General features: G+C 49.8%; 1 protein-coding gene across 2 annotated transcripts in view; it reads right to left on the reverse strand.

Annotated features, from left to right (window-relative positions):
• Positions 1-11,457: 11,457 nt before the first annotated feature.
• PLEKHA7 (pleckstrin homology domain containing A7) overlaps positions 11,458-17,862 on the reverse strand; it is a 203,833-nt gene continuing 197,428 nt past the window's right edge. For both annotated transcript variants that reach the window (XM_063093679.1, XM_063093678.1), the window contains exons 25-27: positions 16,116-16,249; positions 15,194-15,336; positions 11,458-11,527 (exon numbers count right to left, since the gene is read on the reverse strand). In XM_063093679.1, the coding sequence (XP_062949749.1) occupies positions 11,505-11,527; positions 15,194-15,336; positions 16,116-16,249 (300 nt within the window). In that variant the 3' untranslated portion in view covers positions 11,458-11,504. The remainder of the gene's footprint in view (positions 11,528-15,193; positions 15,337-16,115; positions 16,250-17,862) is intronic.

Here is a 17,862-nt window from a genome sequence, read left to right on the forward strand (position 1 = left end):
AAGTGGCACCAAACACTGAACTTATACTCCCTGCCTTCCTTCCTTTCCTCAGAAGGTCTCAGTGAGATTGAGCTCAAGTTTCCCACCACAGTGACCAACTTGAGAAGGCACCTTTCTATTGGTTTTCCCTCCTTTCTTTCCTGCTTCTGTTCCCTAGGACATTTCTCAAATAAACTATCTGCCTGCAAGCCCTTGCCTCAGGCTTTGTTTTCTGGGGGTAACTCAGGCTAAGATAGGCTTATACCCAGAATCTCTAAGAATTACTAAGAAAGAGATACACAACCCAATAGAACAATGGCAAGAGACATGACAGGTGCTTTACAAAAAAAGAAACCAAATGTTCAACGAACATTTAAAAAGGTGCTCGAAATCATTAACAATCAAGAAGATGCTAATCAAACTTTATACTCATCAAAAGGGCTAAAATGTTAAAAAAAGAAAAACTAACAAAAATGTTTGGTGAGTATATTAATTATCTACTGCAGTGTAACAAATTACCCCAAAACTTAATGGCTTAAAACAACATACATTTCTTATCTCACAGTTTCCATAGAACAGGAATCTGGGATTAGTGGGGTGTCCCTGGCTCACGGTCTCTCACGAGGCTATAACCAAGGTGTGAGCTAGGGCTGTAATCACTCAAGATTTGACTGGGAGGCATGACTTGCAAGCTCACTCGCTTAGTTGTTGCAGGTCTCAGGTCCTCACTGGCTGAGAGTTGCAGGTGTCAGTCCTGACCAGGTAGGCCCTTCCTAGGGTAGTTCATAACATGGCTGTGCTCACAGTAAGCAAATGAGAAAGCTGGGGAGGGTGCCCAAGATAAAAAGCCATAGTCTTTTTGTGACCTTGTCTTGGAAGTGACATCTCATTTTCTTCTGTCATATTCTATTGAGTAGAAGCAAGTTACTAGCTCCAGCCCACACTTAAGGAGAGGGGATTACATGCGGTGTGAACACCAAGAAGGGAGACTCATTGGGCCATCTCAGAGGCTGCCTATTACAGTGAGGATGGGGAGCAACTCATATATTGATGGTGCAAACATAAATTAGTGCTATTATTTTGGAAAGCAGTTTGGCATTTCCTACCTAAGTTTGAGCTATGACCTCGCAACTCTGCACCTAGGTATGTACCAAAAGAAATGAGCATGCTTGCACAAAGAGCCATGCATAAAAATGTGCATAGCAGCATTATTTGTCATAGCTCCAAACCGGAAACGCCCAAATGTCCTTCAACAGTACAATAAATAATTATTGAATATTCATACACCAGAATACTAGACAGTAGCAAAAATTAGTGAAACATAGCTACCTGCAACATGGATGAATATCATAAACATGATCTCTAATGAAAAGAAAAGAAGCTGTACACAAGGAATACATTCTTTATTATTCCATTTGTATCCATTTCAGAAGACAAAACAAACTAAGCTTATAGCATTTGGTGATGGCTGCTCAGATAGTAAAACTATGTAAAGAAAAACAAGTAAGTAGTTTCCACAAAAGTCAGGAGAGTGGTTCTCCTCTGTGGAAGTGGGAGGGCCTACTTAGTGGGAAGGGGTGGGAGCAGGCTGCCAGCCTCCTGGCAAATTTCTATCTGACTGAAGTGTGGTTACAAATGTGTTTGCTTTCATTCACTCACTGAGCCGTACATTGTTATTTTATATACCTTCTATATGCTTGTTAACCTTTTGCCATAAAGGTTTCTCAAAATGACACACAGACTTGCATCCTATTATCCAGCCAAGAACAAAAGGGGGCTGAGCCAAGTGCACATCTGTCCTCAGGCTACTTCAGGTGGGAAACACAGGGCATAGTCCTGTCTGCCTCACCCCTGACCATGCCGGGCACTGGAAGGAAAGTAAGGCAACAGAACTGTATGTAAACCCTGCCATTTCCAACAGGGTTTGGCCTAGAGAGGGCAGAAGCCTCTCTTCCTGTGAGGAAGTCATGGCAGGAGGCAGGGAGTATGAGGGGGAAGAGGGGGCTGAGGGGCCTGGGATCAGAAGTCAGGGACATGGAGCCCTTTGGGAGCAGTCACTGGAGCTCAGCTCTCAGAGATAACCTGCCTGCCCCTTGTGGTTTTAGTGAGAAGACACGAAAACCCTCTCTAACCACCCTCCCCCACCCCCAAACTTCAATGAAAAGGTCAAGGGAATTTTCCTCTCCTTTAAATGGAACGAATCTTTCTCAGGCCCAGAAAGAATTATTTATCAGGTGTTCACCACACTCCACGTGCCTTTACAGGGCCCAGCCGTGCTCTGAGGCACAACAGACAACTTTCTTCCTGAAAGCTCAGTTTATAGGCCAACTTCAAAGCACAGGTCTTCAGAGCAGGGCACCAGGCTCCAGTTTTGGGATTGACATCAAAGGGACGTGCACAGGCTGATCTGATGTTGGGTGAACAGCTGTAGGGCTGCAGGAGGAGGCCTCCAAGGACCTGCCTGTCCTCAGCACCTAGAGAACCCAGGGAGACAGCTGGGCCTGGCCTGGCCTGGCAAACCCAAACTTCAAAAGCCCTGGGCCATTGCTTTACTGCAGTTGACTGTCTGAAATGGTGGACAGAGGGTAGAGGGCAGAAGATAGGGGTAGGGGGATAGCAGATGATCCCAAACCTGTTTATCCTGCTCAGTTAGGGAAAAGAGACAGGGTTTAAATGTGGAAGAACCGCTTCAAGCCCTGCTGTCCACAGTAAGGATTGCACATGAGGGCAAAACCAGCACGGTGAACATTTATTGAGTGCTCCTAAGCCAGGGACTGTGTGTGAGGATTATCTCATCTAGTCCTCACAGTGACCCAGGTGAGGTAGATACTATCATTCCCATTTATCAGATGAGGAAATTGAAGCTGAGGGAGGTCAAGTGGCTTGTCCACGGTCACAGAGTCAATAAAAGTGGATTTGAATTCTGTAGTCTTTGCTCTTACCTACTACACAAAAGAATCTTAAAAATAGAGAATTAGGGATGACATCTGGGGCTATAGCATAAAACACATACCAGGGCAGAGCACTGATAGGCAAAGCTCTCTGGAAAAGAGGGGATCCCTGGCCAACAGGCCCTGACTTCATTCATTCATTTATTGATCCATGGAACAAATTCTATCTTAGCACCTTCTTTGTGGACTGCATTGTTCTGGTCACCAGGGATAATATAGTAAACAAGACAATGCCCTTGCTCTTATGAAGCTTATGTTTTTGTAAGGGAAACAGGCAATAAACAAGTACACAAGTAAATAAGTTAAAGAGTAAGAGTGTGATACATGTTAAATGACTATAACTTAAATGCTGGTGAACAATAACTAGTACGTATATTTTTTTCTAGTGCATGCTGTGGGGCTGGGGACCATTCTTACTATTTTCTATGTACTAACTCATTTAACACTCACAGCAGCTCTATTGAGGTAGGTGCAAATATAATCCATATTTTACAGATGAGGAAATCGAGGCATGGAGAGGTGAAGTAACTTGCCCAAGGTCACAGGGCTGGCAAACCAGGATTTGATTCCAGGCAGCCTGTCTCTAGAGCCTATGCCTATAACTTCTGCACTAAACTACCTCCTTTCCATGCTATCAACCTACTGATGAGGGACTGGTCAGTCATGGTCACACAGAAAGGGGTCACCTGAAGGGCAGTGCCATCTTATTCTGTCCCAAGAGAGAAAGCCCAGGTCCAGAAACTTGGTCACTATGTCTGTGGGATGGAGGACTCCTGCAGTGGAGATGGTACCACGGGAGAGAATATCTCAATGACACCAGGACTCTCCAAGACTGCCCTGGCCCCGACACTGTCAGGGAACCTTCCAAGACTTGGCCACCCAGGTGGGGCAGGGGGTGCGGTGTGCAGTGAACACCAGTAGCTAGACTGTCTGGCAGCTGGGTTCTCACCCAATTTTCTCTATCTGTATCCCAAACCCAGTGTGACCCTAGCCCTGAGAGACAGCCCCACTGTTGGTGTTGACAAACCTGGTTTCTGAACCCCAACGCCGGGGACCTATGGCTGGGTCAAGTGTGCAAAAGTAACACCTCTTGGTGGAATTCCCAGGCAATGCTCGCTGTCAAATCAGCCACAGCGGCACCTCCGATCACTGAGCACCAACTGCACACTAGGCACCGTGTTAGGCACTTTCCCATAGGTTTCTCCTCAGGCTGTCTGTGTCCTCATCGTTTTCACCAGAGGTGATTCTATTTTGAAGAACCTGGAATCCAGGTCCACAGGACTGTCCTCCCTTTTCCCCATCAAAATCTTCCTAGAAGTCTCCAGGAAGCACTTCTCTTTTCTTCTTCCCAAAGAAAAGCAACCAATAGAGTGGCTAAAAGCTCTCTGGAGTCAGACAGATAGAAGCTTAAATTTTGGCTCAGTAGCTCACTAGTTATGGGACCATCATGCCTCAGTTTTCTCATCTATAATATGGGGATAATAATACCTATAGCCTGGGTAGTCTAAATTATACTGCAGTAGAAAATAAACCCTAAAATCTCAGGCATGAATATATCAAAGTTTATTTCTCACTCATGCAGTTAGCCGTAGGCCTTGAGACCTCTCCCAAGCAGTTCCCTTCCACAGGGGAGAGTTGGGACCAGTTGGCTTGCATCTTGTGGTTCTGCCAGTTGGAAAAGGTGGCTTCCGGGTGGCCACTGCAGGAAAAGAGAAAGCTTGAGAGAGTGCACTGGCTTTTAAATGCTTCAACCCAGAAGTGACACGTATCACTGCCACTTACTTACAGCCCACTGACCAGAGCTGCACACATGGCCTTGTCTGAATCTAAAGGGGCCAGATAATGAGGAGGAGTACATTGCTATTCATGAGTAGTAATTGTGTCTGCCACAGAGTATAACGCAACCTGTCTTATACATAATAAGCACTTAATAGATGGAACCAGCACTATTATTAACCATAATAATAATGATGATCTGGTAGACTATTCTGACCTGTTGTTAGTGGGGCTTGCAGTGTGACCTAGATTCATCAGTGGTAGGGGGGGCAAGTTTCAGGAAGGGGGAAGAGATGTTGGAGTATAATCATGACTGTATATCTCCCACCCAGGGCTAAGCTCATTGCATCCATCATATGCTCACATTTACTCACTGCACAGCTCACCACAGGCTCACTGGGAGCCCTCTCTAGGTCTCTGCATGTTGCCTCAGGGTCAGCTGTCCTGTAATAGTGAGAAATAGGGAAGTGGGAGGCAGAGGAAACACTATAGCCCAACTACTTACTCCAATCTCACCTTCCCTGAGCTGTCAGCAAGCCTTTGGGATAAGCTGAGCGCTGAGAAAAAGGCAGCCCTCAAGGAGCCCCAGGCTGGCAAGAGAGATAGGTTTCTGGGGGGAGACACTGCACTGTAGAAGCTCTCTGGTTGGTAAGGCTCATGGAAACCATCCCATTTTGTGATTCCTGTGCTCCAAGCAATTGCCAGTTCTTGAGGAGACTGTCTCCCTTTGGCCAAAATTAGTTTAGGCCAGAGACCTTAAGTTACAAGTTTGACTCCACTGGTGGTACCTGCTGATGCCCAGGCCCTACTGGAATCAGGTAGGAAGCCAGACCAGCAGATGTTAGCATATGCAGAGCCAGCCTCTTCCAAGCTTCATGAGTATCCAATCACCTAGGGCCCGGCTCACCAGGCAGGTATTTCCTTTTTCTCTTGTGGGGAGGGGGAGTGTGACCATAAGAGCATGAAGAAGGGGTCTTGTGGAGCTAGTCTCCAAAGATGGCCACCTTTAATCCCTTCCTGTCCTGTATGTGCATGCCACTCTACCCATCAAGGGGTAGAGTTATTTCCCTCTCTTTTGATTTGGCTGGCCTTGTGCCTTGACTTGGTCAAGAGACTGCAGAAGATGTGACCATACCAATTCCAGATCTAGCCTTTAAAAGGCCTGGTAGCTTTGCTTTCCCAGGAAGCCAGCTCAGGTAAAAAGTCCAACTCCCCTAAGGCCTTCACGTTACATGAAAGACCAAGGAGCCACACAGAGAAGCCATGTAGAGAGACAAGAGATGCCCAGCCAGCTCCCAGCTGGGACATGTGGGTGAAGAAACTGCCTTGGAGCAGAAGATTTGCCTGGCTGAGCCCAGCCGATTGCAGAATCATGAGAAGCAATAAATTGTTGTGGTTTTAAGCCACTAAGTTTTGGGACAATTTATTACACAGCAATAGGTAACTGGAAGAGGGCCTGTGCATCACTGACGGAGGAGGTGGAGGGGTTGTGGAGAACGTATCTGAGCACTGTGGAGAGAGGAGCTGAGCAGAAGCTGAAGAGGAGCTGAGTGAACAAGAGCACAGCAGCCCTGCTTTGGGGCCCGAGAGACATAAACTTAGGGAGCAAAACTTCTCCCATTTTTGTGTAGACTACAGCCTGGGTTTGGCCAGGGAGAACTTTATGGAGAGGGACATTTACCAGGCACTTCAAGGGTTTGCAGCTTGGGGAGGGAGCCACAGACTAGGTCGGGCAGTGGTGGAGGCACATGGAGTGGCTTCCTGGCCAGCAGACATCAAGCAGCTGCAAGTGGAACAACTCAAACTTGAGAGGACTGTGGTGAGCTCGTGGGAGGTAGGTCTGGGGACTCCTGGGGACAACCAGGACTGGTGGGGGACCCCCATGGTGAGCAGAAGTGGGAAGAGGCCATGAAATTTGAGCTGTTACTGTCATTGGGACCTCATTTGTGCCCACTGGCTAGTGTGGCCCCAAGAAACACAGGTAACAACACGAAGGCCTGAAAGTGATAGCCAAGAAAACAAGTTTCATAGCATTTGTGGAACACCCCCGGGGGCTCCCAGAACAATGTAGGAAGACCCTAAAAGGGTTGGTGTTCCCACATTGTGGGCAGAGATGGACCCAGAGAACTACCATTTCTTAATGTGATTCTGACTCTATTATGACCCTCACTGTCTTCTAGGCTGGAAATTTGGCAAAGACACTGAAAGGGTTTTGCTGAGATGTCCAAGCCCCGGTTCTTTCAGCATAGGACCTGATTTTCTAGCTCTATCCAGAGCCAATTCCACCTCTGAACCTGAATTCTGATTCTAGGAAGGAGGGGCTTTCTAGAGCCAAAAGGCCTCCAGAAGCAAACAGAGATTCGGACCAACACTGAACCAGGAACTCGGTCCAAAGGAGCTTGCACCTGCTGTGGGCCACAAGAGTGCCTATGTGAGGGGAGAACAAGACTGTATAGCTCCAGGGCCCTGGACCAGGATGGCAAAAGGGACCACTGCATGGTCCACACACTTGGCAAAATATCCAAAGAGAACAAATCTGTTGAGGACTGAGATGCAGCTCGGGGCATCCAACAGCCAGAGAACAGGGGCAAGGTGGGAGTGTGTGTAACTGTGGGACAGTTATGGCAGTGTCCTGACTCTGTGACCTCAGCCAGGGGACTTTGCCTCCTTCATTCACATGTGAGAGGCTGTGAGCAGCAAGGAGGCCCTCAGTCATGAGGACCAGACCCTCTCCCATCGCAAGGCGCCCCAGTGAGTATTGCCTGATCTCCATGTAAAAGCCTTCAAGAAGCTCAGCTGTGAGGCCTCTTCCCTCTTGCTAAGCTCTCCCCAGTATGCTCAGAGAAGTCCAATTTGGGTCTGTACGCGCTGCTCTAAAGCAGGAGTCAGCCCCTCTCCCCAAAGGCTGGCTCTTCCCGAGCTGGTCCACACTCTCCAGCCATGGCCTGCGCCCTCCCGTACGCAGGCCTGACCACCCCAGCCTCGGCCTGCTCCAGCCTCATCTGCATTTAACACCCCTTGTTGGGCTGTGGCAGAGAATACTCAGACTCATATTAAAAATGCCCTTTAAAATTCAAAAGCTTTGAACTAAAGAAATACCTCAAGAAGTTTTCATGGAAAGTTCAGCCCTGCTGGTTCAATTCACTACACTCAGATGCACCTTTTCAAATAATAGGGAAAAAATGTAACAGGGTCAGACCCAATCAATACACTTGTTCAAACAGAATTGCAGGGACTGTGATGTGCACACATTTTGTACTCTGCCTTTGTACCCTGCCACTCGCTCTGAAGAAAGGTTTCTTTGCTAGGAGAGCAATGAAAGTGGTAGCCTTTTGAGTGGAGGCAGCAAAGCAATGGCAGGTTTACCAGGACGGGAGGGGCTGCCATTTCTCACGTCTTCCCCAGCCTGGTCTCTTTGTTCTTTTCATACGGCGCGCAAGCCACGTGGGCAAAGTCCCTCGCGCACCCCAGTGTCTGATGCTGAGTGGGAAGCAGAATGCTCTCAGCATTTGCCTGCCATGTCTCAGAAACGTGATTTGTGGATTAGACAAATAATTTGCTGCTTCTCTCCCACCCTTGGTGAGAACACAAAAGGCCTTACCATGGAGCACTGTGCTGCAGGGGTGGTCCGCATCCACAGCCCTTACCCACACCCCTTCCTTCCCTCGCTGACCGAGAAAACCTTCAGGCCCCTGGAGGATGACTGTGGGCAGATAGAAGATTCCGTAGCCTTGGCTGCAACCTAAAACAGCTGGGAAAATTCTGGAGAACCCTGTTAACCTGAAGGCGGTGTTAGAGGGAGGGGAAGGGGCCAGCTGCAGTTTACACTCTCACAGCCAGATCCCAAGGCAGGCAGAAAAGTGGATGGGGAGAAAACAAAATGCTAGTTTTCAGCCTCTGTTAGTCTGGACACATCTACTTCCTGTGTACTCAAACCGTACGTACAACCGTAATCGTTTAATGACGTGCTGAACATGCTCAGAATCTTGGCAGCTCAGGAGGTCAAGTGGGGATTTGGAAAATACTTTATTCCCAACCCGTTTTATACTAGATCCTAAAATGTTCTTGCTGGTTCTTGCTATAATTGGACAGACACCCTGGGCTCAACCAGGCCTGGGTTAAGGTTAGAACCGAGACGTGGATATCAGCAAATGGGTGCAGGAGAAGCACATCTGCATCGCCTTTGTCACCTGCAAGCCCTCTGTTTAAAACCCTGCTCAGACCCTGGCGTCTCCTGTAAGGAAGTGAAGTTGGAATCGCTGGGCCACATGGATTGTCCCTGGTTAGCCAGCACTTTCACAAATGGCCCCATCTTACCTTAGGTGATGAGGTCCCCTCCAAGGGGCTGGGAAGGGGACTGTGCCACGCTGCCCACTTGCACAGGGGAGCTAGAGTGGCCTTTTCTGAACCACGCATGTTCTCCACTGAATGAACTGAAGGCCTGTCACACACTGTAGATTGAAATTTGGGCCACAATGGTTATAGAACAGGCAATTCTCCCTGATTGAACACTCTGGAAAGAGCAGCTAATAAGATAGTTGCCATGTTCCAACTTACACAGGATTGTATGTATGAAACAAACAGAGACCAACAGTAAGAAAACCAGACATGTTTTCACTGAGATGATGTCTACAGATGGCCACCCTGTGGGGTGGGTATTGCCTACTACGGCTTTTGTTGGGGCAGGGGTGGGCGGTTTGCTCTCAGTTATGGAACATCCCTCCCCTCTTTCATCTGATATGAAGACATCTCCAAGGAATGCTTAAAACCAGAGTATTTTTTATTTTGAAATTCAAAAAGAAATCAGTAGCTAAAAAAGCAGCAGTATCCCCTGTTCAGAATGCTTTGGAGTCTACTTTACCCAGTTTAAATTGTTGGAAACTCACTCCAAACCTCAGATGCTCTTCTTGGCAGCAGAGAAAAACTGCCATAACAACAAACTTGGAAATATACACATCCCTAAATCAAACTGGCCTCTTGCCTTCTGTTTTAAGCATACATCACAAGTCAAAATGAATTAAATGTGAATCCAGTTTGCAATGGTCCGTCACTAACCCACTTTACTGAAATGAGCAGAGGCATATGGGCTGGAAGGGTGCCGGTAGCATTCCCTGTACTATCTTGGACTGGATTACGTCTGTCTGTCAAACCAACCCCACATGGGAGCCCACAGCCTGGCAGCACCTCAACTCGGGTGGGGTGGGGGGCCACCTTGAGCAGCTGCAGAAACCCAGCCAAGAGCCCAGAAGCACAGGCCTCCAAAGTCAATCAAGCATCAAAGAACTGTCATCAGGGTAAACTTTTCATAGGTCAACAGAGCAGGGTCAAGAGCTGACAGTGGGGATTTTCCAAAGAAATGGAAAAAAATGAACATGGGCCACTCACAAGAGAATTCAACCAGCAATAAACAGGAAACATATCAGGTTAATATTTTAATCTGTACAACACTTTTTTTTTTTTTTTGCAAACCCTTACGCTTTTATTTAAATTAACTTTTTCTTGCAAAATATTCATTTCATCTTTCCAACAAAATCTTATAAAGGCAAAAATAAAATTTTATTTTGGCAAATATCATGAAGTCGATACTGGCAGCATATGGAGTTAGTTAAAAATAGACGGCAACTTCTAAATATATTCAAGATTCTTTTTTTTATGAGCATAGTCAAAGGCAAATTCCAAAGTATGACTTCACCCGATTGAGGTTTTTTTCCTTTTTTTTTTTAAACTATCATTTTCTTTATGCAGAACATCATGAGAACATGACTTAAATAAAGGGCCACAAACACTGCACCTGGCTTGGTAGCCCCCTTCTCATTTGAGGCTGGAAGTCAAGTCAAAGTCCTGCCATCATGGCCCTGCTGGCAGAAGCAATCAGGGACACCGAGGGCATACTGCCTGCCCTACCGCCACCTGACCCCAGTCCTGGGGACGCTAACCTAGGGCTCTCCAGCACAGGCTGGTTGGAGAAAAGGCATTCAGTCTGGGATTTTTAGGTAGATGCCACGCAGTGTGAAATTTATTGCTATAATACAACAACAGTTGCTTCTCACCTTTTCTGTACCTCAAAGTATATTTCATTAAATTAAAGCAAACTGCTTTTTTTTTTTTTTCTGAGTAGAGCCCTTTGCTGAGGGAACCTTGTGGGCAGGTTGTGGAGCTCAAAACTCTTTAAAACACTGTTTCCCCTAAACTGAACCCAAGGGACAAGACACAGACTGGGGCTCCATGTGCCATCCTGGTGTAGTTTCACAAAGAGCCGGTCATCAGGTCAGGTCAGGGACAGCTGATCTCTGCTGCCTAGGGCCCCTCTTCTCCTGGACAGCATGCCAATGAGTCTACTGCTGGAATCCACTGGAAGCACACTCTCAAGTCCAACTTTCACTTGAGCTCATTGGAAATTGGCCTGGCCTAGGCTTGCCCTTCTCCCCCACACACCACCACCGAGACAGTACCTGAATCTGTAAGTGCAGCTACAAAATCCTGCATCCTCACCTTTCCAGCCGCTCAGCCCTTGAGGTGATTATAAAATATATTCTGGTTCTAAAATAGTGTCAGTCTTTTACGTGTGTATCAAAAGTGCCCTTGTCACATGTAAAAAGGCATCTGAACTAAAGCAAGTGGGTGTGTGTTAGGACCTAGCCCTATAGGGAGCGCCCACCAGTTGGTGGGCTGCCCCTTTCTCCAGCCAGACCTCTGCTTAGCTGGAAGCAGTGTCCTTGGTGGCAGAAAGGTCAATTTCCTCGCAGGAGGCTGGTTCCACTGGGCCGCTGTCTCCAGGCTTGTCCTCTGCACATTGGGTCACGGGTCAGTCACTGCCTGGGCTGGCAAAAAGCACAGGAGACAGTGAGAAGCTGGCAGGACCCCTGCTCGTATCGAGACAGTGGGCAGTGGGTATGTCTGTGCACACACAAGACAGGGAATGGCAGACAGGCTGACAGACAGAGCAGCAGAGCAGGGGGCTTGAGCAATGTGGTCGCTGCTGGGGGACCCTCAGCTTCTAGAACTCACAGCACTCAGCCCCACCCTCCTGCCACCCCCACTTCACTTCCAGGAAGTGCACCAGACACATGTAGGTCCCTATATTGGGCCCCTGCTCTGACAGGGCAAAAAGCCTGAGCAAGGACTCTAGGGTCTTGTCCAGCCCTTCCCTTCTTTCTCTGAATGACTTTGGGTAACTCTCTCAGCCTCCATGGGCCTTGTTTTAATCTAGAATGGAGTGATCAAACCCACCTCCTAATGAAGATGCTGTGAGGCAGGAGGAGTGTAGGTGTGCTCTCAAATAGCACTAAAGGCCTATCTCACAGCAATGGGGGCACCAAAACCCAGGAGCAACAGAGCTTCTCTCCTGACTCTCTGGGTCTGAGCTCAGACTTCTAGGAGAAAACCACACACCCTGTCATGGCCCAGGCAGGTCCGTGTAGCCTGTATGAAGGGCCTGGCTGGAGCATTTCCCTATGGCTCTTTGGTTACCAGGCCTCTGCTCCACACCTCCCAAGAGCCTTCCTCCTTCTGCCCTCAGGCTGGCTGAGGCCTGCTGACTACTCTGAGGCTGGGGGAACACCCAGGCTGGCAGACACCTGCTGAAAATCATGCCCCCCATTGTCCCCCTGCAACATAAACACTCTGTGCCCCTCATTTCACTCTCTGCTCCAAACACCTAGAGCCCCTGGGGGTGGTCCAGGCGAGTCCGTGAGTGGTGAAAGAGAGCAAAGGCTCTGGACTTACCCTGAGGGGTTCAAACCCTGACACTTACAAGCTGCGACTCCTGAGGCAAGTCCCTCAAGGTCTCTGAGCCTCGTTTCCTCATCTGCAAAATGGGGGGTGAATATCTTCATAGGGTTATTGTATGGATCAAAAGAGATGCTTAGCATAATGCCTGCACATAGCAGGTGATCAACAATGTTAACCATAAGCACATATAAAGGAAGGAGAGGGGGAAGCCCTATAAAACAAGAGCAGGACAGGATGTCAGGGAAGGACTGCTAAGATCTCCAGCTAGCCCTCCCCTGTCCAGGGGAGGCAATGAGCTCAGAAGCAAAGGCCCAGACTGAGAACTCACTCAAGCCTGGACAAGACACCCGGCCTCCTGACTCCCAGACCAGGCAGGGCTCCTTCCCTCATCCCACACTGCCTCTCACCACTAGATGGTCACACAGGGAGGACGTAGGGGTGCTGCTGGAACATTCTGACTGACTGAGGGCCAATATCACATTGCCCTGGACTGCCCTTTCTCTCCCTTGCAAGGTGCTCCGTGACTAAAAGGGCAGTCCAGGTCCTTGCTCTGACACCAATTCTGTGTGACTTGGAGTAAGCCCCAACCCCTTAAAGGGCCTCAATTTCCTCATCTGTAAAACTGGACCTTTTCCAGTCTTACAGTTCTTCAGTTTCTTCAGCTAAATCCCTAAGAGGCCAAGATCAAATTCTTCTTTTCCAGTCTGACCTGTACTGGACAGCATCAGCAGCACTGGGGGAGGAGAGAGGGGCGGGATGGGGGGGGGACAGCCTGGCTCTAGAGATTGCAGGGAGGCAGGGGGCCTGGACCACACTGTATAACATCAGAGCACTGAGGATTGAGTCCCTAAAAGGCATCTGTTCCCCTCCTGCCTATGGGTCTAGGACGGGCCCCCCAGCAGCTGCTTTGCCAGTAGAGGGAGCATCAGCAAGGGCACCGCAGTCACATGGCAGTGGCAGGCAGGGTGAGGAGGGGCACGCTCAGCACTGGGCAAGGGGCTGTGAGCAGCGCAGGGGCACACCAGGCAAGGGCTCTTACTTGGAAGGTGTTAGACAAAGGTGTAGTGGAGTCCGTTGCTTAAGGGGGGGGAAGGTGGCACCGTCCTGGAGGACAGGGGGGCTTTAGGCGGGAGAAGGGCCAGCTGCTGCGCTAGACGGGGCACATAGGAATTAAGCGGTGCATTAGACTCCTCAACTGCTCCCACAGCACCTGACACCCCACTTGGCAGGGCTGGGGTGGTGTGGGCCCCCTGCCCACTACTAATGTCCTGGGCTTGGGTGGCAGATCCATGGGGCCTGGTGGAGAACTGGCTAGGACCGGCCCACAGTTCCCAGATATGTGTCTGAGACAGAAAGAGGGAGCAGAAATGAGGAAAGGCTGCAGCAAAGACGGCCACTGAGTGAGGAGGAGAGTAAGGCCCTGCCAACTGACCACCGGTGTTAGGGCTGGGTGTGCTCATCTGCTGGTTATGAGGAAGCCAAGGATGGCAGATCCACAGAGTTAGAGCAAGCACAGGCGAGAGGAATACACTCTATGGTGGGGGAGCAGCCCCTGCTAGAACATTCTACTGGGGGAGGAGCTCAAAAGGTGCTCAGATGAGTCCCAGGGTCATTAGGAGGAGGGGCATGGAAGAACTATCTCCTATGTCCCTAGCCACACAATGCCACACTGACCACCTCTCAGCCCACTCAGCATGCCCTAGAAGGGAGTGAGGACAGCAGGGGTTCCAGGGACTCTGTGCAGGACCAGGGTATGGGGGCAGAGAACAGGCTTCTGCGGAGACTCTCCCCTTGTTGTCTACCCTCCCATTGCCCCCTGAGGTGAAGGAAACACTCTGCTCCCCAGACCAGACTTCCCAGGACCAGTCACCTCAAGGCCCTGCAGGCCCCACCCTTGGCCACTTCTAGACCCTTTGGCCAGGATTGAAGGATGGGTACGGACTGTACCAGCACTTCAGGCTCTAAGATCATTCTCTCCCCAGAAGGAGAACACCTGGCCAGGGCACCAGTTAGCCACACAGTGGCCCATGCACCTGGGGAGAATGGCACTAGGTGAACTGTGAAGGCACATGTAGGGGGGTGAGCCGTGGGTGGAAGGAGGAGCCTGGAGCCTCTCTCCTGGCTGAGACAGAAAGCAGCCTCTTTACAAACACACAAATGCTTGCACGCATGTGTCACACATGCATGCTCCCACCCCACAGTGCTATTTTTCCAACTGGCCAGCAAAGTCCCACTCCCCAAGTCCTGCATTCTGGCACAAGACAGTCTGACAAGGTGAACAGTGGCCTTGGTTTGAGAACCAAAGCAAGGGTCCCAGGAGGATCAGAACAGTCCCCCTTTGCCCTGCCCCAGCAAGAAGTCCAAGCACCAATGGCTTTCCTGCCATCTTCTTCATGAGATCAGAAAACTTAGCCTTGGTCCCTTGGCTCGGGGCCTAAAAAACCCATTCTTATCCTGCAATCTCAGAGGAAGTCAAATAGCACCGTGTCCTCCTGGGACCTCTTTCCCCTGACACTCTTGGGCCCCGTCATGGTCTCCCCCACTGCCTGGTCTGCACCACCTCCCCTTCCAAGCCCTGCTGTCCTCATGGGACAGGACACCCTCTGGTCAGGAGAACATACCACTGGCCCTCAACTACCAACCCTGACACCTGGTTTTCCACTCACTCATATCTCTGGAACAGCCCATGTTGGGTCTGAGCTCCAAGTATGTGTGGGCAGGGCCTTGGCCTTGGAGGCTGGCCTCCAGGACCTTACCTGCCACCTGCTTGCTGCGCTGGGAGGCCTCTGAGGCCAGGGCGTAGGAGATGTTGATGATGCGCTCCTGCTCTTGCAGCTGCGAGTCCAGGTCGGCCACACTGTTCCGGTCCTGGCCTGATGTTGGCTGCAGGTTGCCCATGCTGCAGGAGGGCCAGAAAGCAGGTTCTGGGCCCTTGCCAACTATGGCCATCAGCCTCAGGAGTGGAGGGTGTCCCTGGCCTGGAAGTTCTCAACATTTTGGGGAGCATCAGATGAAAACTGTGGACTTTCTCCTTAAAGGAAGGTGTGCATGCTTCTACCCAGACACCCAATCACAGCTTTGCTCCTCCTCTAGGAGTGCCGCAGACCTCAAGTAAAGAGCTCCAGCTGGAGGCTGCTGTTTAGTTCAGACATGAAACGGCTACCCTACTCTGAAAGGGAGGCTTACAACAACAGGTTTAAGTTTCTAAAGCTATGGAGGCTAAAGGGATAGGAAAGCCACTTCCTAGGGCCTGAGTCCAGCCTCCGGGGAAGTGGGTAAGGCCTCTGGCACCCTTAGGACAAGGCTGGGGCCTTTGGCTCTGGTATACGGGTCTGAGTGAGGGAGCACAGCACAAATGCTGGGAGGACCTTCATTAGAGCTCCAACTGGGTCGCTTCACAGCCTTGCCTGGTTCCATTCCACATTTGCTAGGGTCACTCAGTATGCAGATTTGGGGGTGAGCACCCAGACCATGAGAGTTTCAGGACTTTCCCAATGACCTAGGCAAGATTCCTCGCTGATCTGTTGGTGATGTGCTGAGTACCAGTCTGCCTCTCCAATGAGCAGGGCTTACTGAGTTGGAGGCCTGGCACACCACACACTCCAGTCAGCCTGACCCAGGGCCTGCATGGTTGAGACACTACTTGGGCTGGCAAGAATTGAGCAAGCGAGAACTGACCTTGACCGGGCGAGGATGTTGCGGATCTTCTCGGCTTTGCGATACCGAGCCTGTAGCTCCTCGAGACTGGGTGGCTCTTCAGGGTCCAGCTCCACGTAACGCTCTGGGATGGAGACCTTCTCTGGTTTGGACAGCTGGGGAGAGGACCAGGAGGTGGTAGAGGGGAGGCTCGGGTGTTTGGGTTTGGGAACTGCTTCCCCACCCAACTTCCCTTCCCACCATAAGGAAGCAAACAGAGTCCACAGAGGCTATAATAACAAAACTAGTCAATTGTGGAATCAGGATTTGAACCTAGGTACAACTCCAAAGCCCATGTTCCATTATACCAGACAACCTCCCACAGCCCAAAAGGGAAGGGAAGGGTAAGGCAAAACAACTAGACTAAGGGCCGAGCCCGTGGCGCACTCGGGAGAGTGCAGTGCTGGGAGTGCAGCGATACTCCCGCCGCGGGTTCGGATCCTATATAGGACTGGCCGGTGCACTCACTGGCTGAGTGCTGGTCACGAAAAAGACAAAAAAAAAAAAAAAAAAAAAACTAGACTAAAAGCTCTCAGGATAAAAATGATTATCCTTAATGTTACCCTCAAGGCCCTTCATGATCTGACCCCTGCTGACCTCTCCAGTCCCACTGAACCACCAGTTCTTCCAGTTCCCTCCCACAGTGGAGCCTTAGTCCCTGTGGTGCTCTCTGCCTTCCCTTTGCTCCACTGACTCTCATCCTATCGACCTTACCTTGAGAAGACTTCCCTGATCCCCCTCCCATTACTGTTTTCTGTTCACCATTGTCTCCCTGCTGTCTAATGCAGGGACCTGGTGCTTAGTAGCCCTTCAGCAAATATTCCTTGAATGAATGGATGATGGATAAATGGATGACGGCTGGATGAAAAGAAGTGATAGTGCTTTCTGTCCCTACAAAAGCTCTTCTGATTTAGACACGTGGTAGCTATGCTGTATCCACTGCTTTCCAGAGGAAAATGGCCCCAACCTCCTCCCCATCACTATCTCATCCAGCGGCAAACTCAGCTTGGTGAAATTCTGCTTGGGCTAAGAACACTAAAGGTAACTTTGGCATGCCCTGGGGAAATTTTTCCTCCTTGAATTAGAAAGGCACATTAAAACTGGTTCCCATACTGGCCAGCTGCAAAAAAAAAATGGGGGTGGGGGTAGGGGAGGGCAAATATGGTCTTGGATTGAAACCCATGTAGCCCTTTCACTCTTCTAAAAGATGGCAAGAAATAAGCTCTTCTCTATTATTTCCAATGAGGGCAGATCTAGAGGAAGACTACATAGTAGCAGGAGGGATTTAGGTTAGAGATAAGGAAGAACTTTTTCCCTGGGCTGACAGGCCAATTAGGACACTATAGAACACACTTCCACTGCCAAGGCAGCATGTGGAAGCTTTTGTGAATCTGAGAAAACAGACCTTCGGCCAAAGAAAAAAGGTCTGGAGTCAGGGGAAGGGCCTTATTAACCCCTGGAGCCCCAGCTGACCCCAAAACTCAGCAACTCCACAGGCCTGTTTTGTACATATGGCTCCTTTGTTCCCAAAGACCACATGCGCCCCTAACACATTGAGTCAGGTAGATACCACTGGCAAAATCAGCTTGTGAGTGGACCCACCCCTGCCTCTTAAAAACAGGAGGGAGGCACCCAGCAGCACAGCTCCTCTTCAGCACCCGTTCTCCTATCAGACACACCTGTGAGGAAGTTTCACTGCGGCCCCACCTATATCCACCCTTCATGTGGT

Source organism: Cynocephalus volans, chromosome 4, assembly GCF_027409185.1.
Source record: "Cynocephalus volans isolate mCynVol1 chromosome 4, mCynVol1.pri, whole genome shotgun sequence".
NCBI lineage: Eukaryota > Metazoa > Chordata > Mammalia > Dermoptera > Cynocephalidae > Cynocephalus > Cynocephalus volans.